Source organism: Eschrichtius robustus, chromosome 4 (genome assembly GCF_028021215.1).
Source record: "Eschrichtius robustus isolate mEscRob2 chromosome 4, mEscRob2.pri, whole genome shotgun sequence".
Lineage (NCBI taxonomy): Eukaryota > Metazoa > Chordata > Mammalia > Artiodactyla > Eschrichtiidae > Eschrichtius > Eschrichtius robustus.
In genome coordinates, this window is record NC_090827.1 from 16,244,842 (window position 1) to 16,255,009 (window position 10,168).

General features: G+C 45.6%; 1 protein-coding gene across 2 annotated transcripts in view; it reads right to left on the bottom strand.

The window, feature by feature from the left end:
• Nucleotides 1–2,189, bottom strand: part of UNC5C (unc-5 netrin receptor C) — a 410,747-nt gene extending 408,558 nt beyond the window's left edge. The window contains exon 1 of one of the 2 annotated variants that reach the window (XM_068542466.1): nucleotides 1,181–2,189. In XM_068542466.1, coding sequence (XP_068398567.1) covers nucleotides 1,181–1,304 — 124 coding nt within the window. In that variant the 5' untranslated portion in view covers nucleotides 1,305–2,189. The remainder of the gene's footprint in view (nucleotides 1–1,180) is intronic. The other variant, XM_068542465.1, reaches the window with a different exon arrangement.
• Nucleotides 2,190–10,168: the final 7,979 nt, after the last annotated feature.

Consider the following 10,168-nt stretch of genomic DNA (forward strand, 5'->3'; position numbering starts at 1 on the left):
CCTCCGAGCGCTGCAGAAGCTTCCTCCATCCACACCCCCCCCCCGGCCCCCATCTCAAGGAAGAGCTGAGCTCCCTCCCCTGAGCCGGCGACCGCCACAAAACTGGGCGGTAAGACCCAGGTGGGCCCTCGGCTTGGCCAGAAGGTGGCGGGGGCGCTGGGGGCCCCGACGACCAGAGAGAGACCCCGGAGACAGGCGCCTGGGCTCCTTCCTCTCAGTCTCCCTTCCACCCAGCTTCCCAGGCTCGGAAGGCTGGGATTTGCCTCTATCACCGCACCCTCGGAGGGCGAGAGGGAAACTAGGCAACCAGCCCCCGGGCCTCCCCTTCTCCCTTACCCACCCGCAACTCCTGGCCGAGCTTCTCCCCCATCCCGGTTTTGCCCAGAGCCCCGGACACTTATTTTCAAGCTCAGACGCATCAAATGAAAATGTCAGAGTTATAAAGTGGCCAGTTACGCCGGGGAGTTTCGGCTTTGGTTTGAACGACCAGCCCGTTTCCTCTAGAGCCGGGGGAGGAGGGCGGCGGGGGGGGTTACGCTTCTCCGTCGCCGGCTGGGAGGGAGAGCCGGAGAGGAGAGGGTAAGAAGGCGGAGGAGGCGCGCACACCCCGGGGCCTGCTGCGGGCTGCGGCGCGCGGGTCCGGGGGCGCCGCGAGTCTCCGCAGCGCCCCGAGCAGCAGCCGAGGGCCACCGGCGCCAGCGGGTCCTCGGCCGCCACGGACACGTTTCCGTAGCGGAGCGCCCTTCGGCGTGTGGCGCTCAGAGACGCAGCGAGGATCCGGCAACCCCCGACGTGGCACAGCGCGGGGAGCCTCTGCGCGTCACGGGGCCTCTGCTGCAGGCCACGCAGCCACCCGCGCCCAGAGTCTCTCCAAACCTCGCGGTGCGCAAGGTACAACAACGTGTGAGCGCGCAGCAGAAAGTGCAAGAGACACATGCCCGGAGACAGACGTGGGTCCGACACCCCGCGCGTCCGGGCCCATCCGTGCCCATCTCGGAAGACAGATTCAAAATCATCCTAACCAAAGCTTCTTGACTAGTTGGGAAAGTAGAATTTAAAGTGGTTTCCAGTTGAGGGAGACGAGGCGGGTTAAGGAAGCCAGGGGAAGTGGGGAGGAGGAGAGGAAGGAGGGAAGGAAGAAGCGAAAGGAGGTGGCGCGGAGCTCGGCGGACCGCCTTACCTTGAGCGGCCGAGCCGGTGCCGCTGGCGCTGAGCAGGGCCAGGGCAGGTAGCACGAGCATCTGCAGCACGTATCCCAGCCCCAGTCCGCAGCGGGCCGCTGTCGCCCGCAGACCTTTCCTCATCGTCGACAGAGGTGCGCCGGGGGGAGGCACACTCGGAGGAGCGCCGACTGCGGAGAGCCCCGCCGGGCAGCAGCGGAATCCGTGCGCCGCGAAGCTGTCTGAAGGAGTAACGACGACCGCGCGCCACACTCCACTTTCTCCAAGGGCAGGGGCCAACAGGGGGTGGAGAGGAGGCGCCGAGGAGGAGTTGGGAGGTCCCGCTTCCCCTGCGCCTGCTAACAGGCGGCTCCGTGAGCGGCGGCTCTGCCCCCACTTGGGAAGTCCGGGAAGGCGCAGCGCGGCCGCCTCGCCGCTCCTCTCTGCAGCGGGAGCAGCCGCAGCTCCGCCGCGCGCCGAGCCCGGACTGCTCCCCGGGCCCCCTCGCCTGTGCCGAGCACACACAGGCACGCGGGGCGGGGGGCGGGCGGAGGGAGAGGGAGAGCGAGCCAGAGGAGGGGGGAGCGGAGGGAGGGAGTTGTGCACAGCGAGGCGCTCCCGTCTGCAGTCTCAGGGTTCTCACGCGGGCGGAGAGACTTCCCGGCTGCGGCTGCTGGGTGGCCGAAGAGGGTCACCTAGGCGTGCGGGGCGCACGGGCGCGCCGAGGGGCTTGCCCAGGAGGCGTGGAGGGCCCAGCCCAACTCCGCTGGGACGTAATAGGCGGCGGGAGCGCGCCCGCCCGCCCGCGTTAGGGAAGCGAGGGCTGCGGGAGCGGCGTGCCCAGAGCCGGAGGTGGAGAGCGGCTGTTGGTTTATCTGCGGAAGCTGAGGCGAGAGCGACCTGAGGAACGAAGCGGCTTGGGAGCGTGGGAGCGCGCCGGCCTCACGCCGTGCGCCAGACCCGGACTTCGAGAGCGCAGCGGGCGCGCCCCGAGCCCCGTGGCTGTGTCCAGTGGAGCTCAGCCTGCCGCCTCCCAGCTCCTCCAAGGCGCCGCCAGAGCCTGAGCCAGGCTCCCCGGGACTGGCCTCGCTCTACGACTTCGGGTCTTGCGGTTGATTAGGCGGGGGAGGGGGGGGGATGTCGGGCTCGAGCTGAAGTCCTGCGGGGCCGGGCAGAAGGCATGAAGTTTTTGCAGAGCCCCAGCCCGCGGCAGTCTTGGGGTGGTCAGCGCCACTCAGACTGCCTTATGCTCTGGGTGCCTATGACTCCTCTGTAGTGGAACAGAAACCAAAAGCTCAAGGAAAAATTCTTCAGCAGAGCTTTATTTTCGTGCACCTTGGTGGCTGGCAAGGTTGAGTATGTAAAGAGCGGTGAGATGATACCGGAGAAACTCCCAGAAACGACGCACAACAAAATTTGTAGATACTCACTTAAAGTGATGGTGGAACCTATGACATGTTTTCCAGATTCCTGACGGTGTGTGTGTGTAAGGACTCAAACTGCAGTGCGTTTTTATTTTTTATTTTTCCTTAGGAAAGAATTGCCTGGGTAGCTAAGTTGTGGATCCCTGTTGTAATGGTGAAGGGGAAGTGTAAGAACGGGTGGATAAAATAAGGAAAGGCTGGACAAAAGGAAAGTGGATGGATGGAAAGTCCAATACACATTGGCACACTGACCTTCCGGGAAGAAGAAAACCACTTCCCAAGATTATTATATTTCTAAACTAATATTAAATAATATATCAGAGAAATTTTAAGCTCTTGGTGCCAAGGGGGCAACGTATAAACACACACACAGGCAGGAAGCTTGTGGTCTCATCTTGGCTGTGGTCCTAACTCATTCTGTTTTCCTGGACAGGTCAGGTGAACTGCATGTCTCAGTTTCTCCATCTGTGAAATATTTTATTACATAGTTTCAAAGTTAACCTCCATCTAAACCTCTAGCCAATAAGACCCGTCTTGGATGAGTCTGGTGGATCCGAAAAGGTCATTCTTGGCAAAGTCACTGACAAATCTGGCCACTTCTTATTTCTGTGGAGGCATAGCCTGCCATGCTAAAATCACTTCTTCTCCCTCTTCAGCTTCCCTACACCAAGATACCAAGATATTTTGGTAAGAAGATCAGAAGTGCCTGTGTCAGACTGTCTGAGCTTAATTCTTAGCATTTCGTATTACTAGCTGACTGACATTGAAAAATAAAGCTTGATGCTTCAGTTTCTTAATCTGTAAGATGGGTCTATTAGCGGTAGCTATCTTCTAGGTTTTTGTGAGAGATAAATGAGTTAAACATATGGGAAGTGCCTGACACATAAAATTGTTAGCTGCTGTTCTTATTTTTGAGGAAAGATTCCCATCAGCTACATGCTAGCTAGACCAGTGCTGTCCAACAGAACATTCTGCAATGAGAAACATATTTGTATCTCTGCTTTCCAAAATGGTAGTCATTAGACACATGTGGCTATTGAGCACTTACAATGTGACTAGTGCGAATTGGGAATTTTTATGTAATTAATTTTAATTGCCACATGGCTAGGGGCTACCATGTTGGACAGTGCAGCTCGGCCACTTATAATATGTCATTTATTTTGAGGATGGCATCAACTGGGTTCTGTTTATATTTCATACCTGTCTTTACAATTTTTTCCAAGAAGGACAGCAGCTTAAACACTAAGAAACCCTCACGTATACTCACTCTATTAACATCTAAAATTTGTTTATTCATTTGCAATTTTATTGGTTATCTTTTCCAACTAGAATTTAACTCTTTAAGGCAGAGACTTTGCCTTGTTCACCATTTCAGCCCCAGCTCCAAACACAGAACCCAATGTAGAGTTAGTGCTCAGTCAGTATCGGTTGATTGATTGCCAGAAAGGGTCAGGAGAGAAGAATCTTCAAAGTCTAGTTAGTTAAATAGAATTAAATTGTTACATAATTCTACTTGGGTTGTTGAAGTGCCCAATGACAGACACTGCATAAAATTAATGCTTTGAAAGAAAGAGTAAGAGACAAGGGGAAAAGTAGTTCAATACTGAAATTCAGTCTATAGAGAGCAGGAGAATGGTTTGAGAAATGGTATGTAGAGATGAGGTGGGAAAGAGAGGGAAGAGTTAGTGCACAAGAACAAGGACAGGAAAAGTACCAGCAAATCAATCAGCTTTACCAAACAGGTGACTTTTCTGCAATCTGTAATTGCAGATGGAACTTGCCTTGTGTATCAACATCCTGCCTAGTTTTTTCTTTATGGAAGAGAGAATGCAGTGTTGCATAGGCCTCTGAGCTAGAACTGCTAACTTACCTCGCTTAGATCTGGGCTCAGGTGTCACTACTTAGAGATTCCTTCTCTGACCAATTTACCTAAAATAGCACCTACCATATCACCCTCAACTGCATATACCTGCTCTGATTTTCCATATAGTACTTATTTTATAAAAACATATATGCTTATGTTCAAGTATACATAGATGTATGTATGTATATGTATGTGTATATGTATATGTATGTGTATAGGTATATGTATATCTGTTGAATACTCTCCAAAAGAATGTATGCTTCTCAAGGGGAGGAATTTTTTTCTTAACACTTTCACTGGTCTATACCCAGAACCTAGAAAACTGCCTGGCTCATAATAGTTGGTCAATAAACATTTCTTGAACATTGAATGGATGAATGAGAGCCAATGGATCTTAAAACTGAGCTAAGTCCTTGATTAAAACTTCTTTTATTTCCCCCAAGACAAATTTTCAAATTATGAATAGGGTTTTCTAGTCGTTAACTAAAATCATATGGGGGCAAATTTTCACAAAAATGAATTTAACTATGACTTTTTCAGGATTGGAATACTGCAGGTGTTTAAGGAACAGACATGAAATTCATCTCATTTTGAAAAATAAAAAGCTTCACTTAAATCCGTGTACAAGGGCTTCCTTTTTCTTGGCTGCAGTGAGTGGAGAATTAACTCTGGGATAATAAACACCAGTGACAGGTGCTAATGGGAATTAAACATGCAAATCCCTGCATATTATCCCTCCAGAAATCTACACCTAGAAAAGCATGCTATTAGCATGTAGGCTGCTTAGTTATACTATTATTTACTCTAAACTAGTATGGAAAAAGTTTCCAGCTTAAGGCTTAAGACATAAAAAACAGTGAAAATGTATTTTAATTATAGAAATATTTTCTTTCATTTTATCTCATATGTTTGATTCCCCATTTTTTGTCTTTTTATATATTTTTTAAAATAAATCGTATCAGAGATATTATTAACTGGCAACATATAAGAAGGAGGATTTTAGTGAATATAAAGAGGATAGTGATGAGGAAACTCACTTAGGAGTTGGGGGTTCATGGGCCTCAGGTAAAATTACTGATAGACATCAACTGAGGAGAGCCAGATGGTCCAGATTCAATTGATTCAATGCCCATTCTCTGCCTCAGCCCACAGAAGGTAATTTGGCCTGCCATAAACCCATACACTCTGGGGCTTTATGCTTTATATTAATTGTATTAGACAAGACCCTTTAGGTTGCAAGTGAAGGAAACCCAACTCAAACCACCTTAAGCAAAAAAGATAATTTATTGCTGTACATAACTCAAAAGACATAGATAAAAATATCTACGTTAATAATGGCTAGTGTTTATTGGTCACACACTGTGTGTCAGGCATTGTGCTAGGCTTTTTACATGTCCTATCATTTAATCCTCAAAATGAAGATTAAATTAAAGTACTATTATTATCTCCATTTTATACATGAGGAAACAGAGGGCTTAAGTAACTTTGCCCAATCTGATTTCAGGGATCATGTTCTAGATCCAAGAACTTAAATACCACCACTCACAGGACTTAGTCCCTCCCCAGTTCCCCCTAGTCTCTTAGTTCTGCTCTCCTCTGTTTTGGCTTCATTCACAAACCCATGGTGTCCACACTGGGATGCCTGGCAGCTCCAGGTTTATAGTGTCTTTAGCATTATCAGTCTCAGCAAAAAGAGCACTCTCATTCCCATCTAGCGGACAAAATACCAGAATCATGACCCTGGCCTATCTTGGGACACATACCCAAACCTGAGCCAATCACCGTGGCCAAGTGTTTAGAATATACTGAGTGGCAAGGCCTGGATCATGTGCCAATTTTTGGGACCTGGAAACTTGGATTGACAGCAGGGAGAAGGGGTTCCCCAAGAGGAAAATCAATATACTGAGAAGGAATAATTAATATGAAAGAACAGATGCCAAGAAAATGGATGTAGGGCAGACAAAATAACTATGCCTATTCTGTGGTGTGGAAGGGGAGAATGAGTTCTTCAAGCTTGAGTTTTGTGCCATAACACATCACTGCACCAAATGAAGAGCCGAAGGACAGGTCCTAGTAGATTGCTTTTTCCACTAATTGGGAAAATTGAGTACTATTCAATTCAGTTCCATTCGGTTCAAAGCAATTCAATTAAGTTCAAGTCAACTCAATTCAATTCAATTCAGAAAACTTTCACTCAGCCCCTGTTACATTGAGGCTCCATTCCAGGACCCCTGGCAAAGAATACTCATCAGTAAGTGTCCTTGTGCACCAAGGGTTTACAGTCTAACAGATAATATAGATGAATAAACAAAAGGATTTCACATAAATACAAAAATAAGGTGGAAATATAGAGATATGAGAAAATCTTAACAAGGGGAATCTGAGAAGAAAATTACCCAGAAGGAAGACTTAAGCACTTGTGTATCAGTAATGATAAGCTTAACACAAAAGGTGTATTCATCTCAAACAATAAGAAATCTGGGAGTGGGCACTTCAGGGCCACTTTGGACTAAAAGCAGCTCAGTTATGCTCTTTTCATGGCTTGGCTCCGTGTTCCACAATGTGTGACTTACATTCTCACAGTTTCTTGACGGCTTTTCTGCCTCCAGGCATCATGGTCCACTTCCCAGGCAGGAAGAAGAAGGAACAACAGGCCCTAGGGGATACAGCCAGCATAGCTGCCTTCCAAATCACATTTCTGGAACTTCTCAGCCCAAGAAGTTTGCATTTTCTCAATGGCCTGTCAAATGACCCTCCTAGACCAGACATGTGTAGTGAATAAGGAAAAGGGTGCCGTGAATGCTGGCTGGATCATCTATGTTGGAGACAATTCTATTGGAGAGAAAGGACAAGAGGAAGGCACAAAGAGCAAGACATGAAGACAGAAGATGACAGTTTATTTAGAGAATTGTAAGTAGATGGAAAGTCATTCTTCTGTTTTTAGTTGAGTAAAAGGGAGGAAGTGTTTTCTATCATACTGGGAAATAAAAGGATGAAACAGACTGTATTCTTCAGTCCACTAGAGAGTATTTTTGAAAATTTAGGAGGTGTGTAGCCCTGAGATAGCATCTTCTCCTCAAGGACTTTATAATTGAGGTGTAGAGATAATATTTACAAAAAAGAAGAAATAAAACAAAAAAAAGGAAAGATAACACAAAAGATTCAGAAGAGAGAAAGGAGAGAGAGAAAGGAGGAAGTAAGGATGCAAGGAACAAAGGAAGGAAGAAAGGCAAAAGGAAAAGTAGGAAGAGAATAAAAACAAGAAATAAAGGAAGAGAAAGAAATTCCAGGGTGATTTCTGTATTTGTGTAGCAGGCTGTAATTGCTATAAGAGGGAGAAAACAATGAAAGACCCCAATAAAAATTAGAATAAAACTAATAGAATATGTAATTTAGAATATTACTGGGGATAGATATTATAACTTCTTGCTGACTAGAGCCCTTCAAATACTTCATTTTATTTTAAATTTATCTGCCAAACTGGACCACAGCTGTTTTTTTTCATGTTACAGATTGAGGAAATAAGACACTTTATGGAATGGTGGGAAGATTCTGAATCAGGAAATATAGATTTAAGTCTCCATTTATCTAAGTTATTTGCTCAGATATTCCTGCCACTTCTTTGCACTTTAATTTCTTTGTTATAAAAAACAGAAACAATACGAACACATAAAGTGCCCTGAAGATGAAATGTGTGTGAAGGTGCTTTGTAATGTGTCTGTACTTAGGACATTATTATGATAAGATATGTTCTGTAGTGTCCATAGTACTTAATTTGCATAATCATCTAAGGAATAACATTAGTGATGTGGCTCTCCATACGTGAATTATACCTTCTAAGTGTAACCTTGGAGCTATTCTCAGTATCTTCCTCACTTTTTCCCACATCACCTATTCCATTACTAAAATCCAGTTTTACTCCTGATAGGTCTTGGAGACCTATCCCATTATCTACAACGCCACAGCCACACAATATATTGGCATGTTTTCAGTGGTCTCTCATAGTTACTTCCTCAGTAGGTAGTCTGCCCTCACACCCCAATCCATCGTCTCCACACACCCCAGAATGACCTTATAAAATGCCAATCCTGTCATTTGACTGTCCCAAAAACCTGTCCATTGATTCCTCATCGTCTTAGGCCCCCTTTCTCAAAGTCCATTACAGGGAACTCTTGTCCTTAGAAAAGGAGATCTGGAGTAAGCATATTGTGCTAGATTGCATTATTCCAGATTTTTACTCCTTCTCTGTTAACAGATTTGCCTTTTGCCTTTGAAGTCCCACCCACCACAGTGGGATGGACTTCTCTGCCTCACTGATGGCAGCTTAGCCATGGGACTGGCTTTTGCCAATGAATGTGGGCAGATGCTACAGAGTGCCGGTTCCTTCCGTTGCAAACTTCTACTCATTTTGATGTGCTCCTGCCACTCGTCATGAGAAGAACATTTCCCAGGTAGCCAGCACTCAGAGTGAATGAAAGACCCATGAAGAGATGTATAGCCTGGAGCCTGGTGCCTGCATCCAGCCCAGCTTAACTGAGTTGTAGCAGACCCAATGACCCACGAGCAAGAAATTACAAACAAAAACAAAAACAAGCTTGTTGAGTTCAGCTACCAAGTTCTGGGGTGATTTTTTTATGCAGCGTTATCATAGCAAGAAGTACCGGATATGCATAGTGTGAGAAATCATGTCCTCAGATTAAGTTAAAGATAAATCAGATGGGAATCTCCCCTGTGGTGCTAATAAGCTAGTAGAAAATAAGACAGAATAGAGAACTAAATAGGGTGACTCTGAGAAGTGCAGCAGAAAGGTATGGAAACACAGCTATGGTAGGTGAGAGGAAAGAGGACTTCAAATTGAAATGACTTAAATGAGAGCACATTAGGCCTAGGCCTTGAAAAATAAATAGAATTTGTGAAGTTGGAAAGGTTAGCGTTTCAGGCAGAAGAAACCACTGGGGCAAAAGGAGGAAAGAAGAGTAGAGCATGGATGTCAAATACTGAGTGGCTTTGTTTGGAGCCCAGAAAGCGTTATGCTTAATGTAATTACTAATTATCATTTAAAAAAAATTCTTACAGTTAACATTTTTGAACTCTCAGTAGTCTGACATCTTACATATATATTCATTTGATACACACTACAATACTCTATATGAAGTAGGTATTATTAATATCCTCACTTCAAGCATGAATAAGGAAGTCAAGGCTTAGAGGAGTTGAGTAACTAGCATACCTAAATTAGTGTCACATTGGGATCTGAACTTAAGTTTGTCTGGATGCAGACAAATACAGCAAGGTAAATTTGGACAGGAAGGTAGGGCTAATTTTTGAAAGGCTCTTTGTAGTTTGCTAAGTGGTCTATCCTACATCATGCATATACTAGAAAGGTACCAAAGGGCTTTGGGCAATGAGATACTGTCATGACCAAGTCTTGTATTAATGTGCAAAATGAATTAAAGTGGGAAGAAAAGTCATGGAGTCTTTTCTAATTATTAAGATGAAAAGCAGTGAAAGCCTGAACATAACAAGTAGCAAACAGAAGAATGGGACGTTCAATTGGGATGGTGGGTTACTAATTCCAGAACACAGGGTGACAAATTTGTATCATTAAATATTCGTGATGTAATTAAGAATAAACTATGTAATCCCCCAAAGCTACTTGCAACAGTAAACTATCCTCAACTTAATTAAAGGCATTCAAGAATTAGAAATAAGATTTAAAG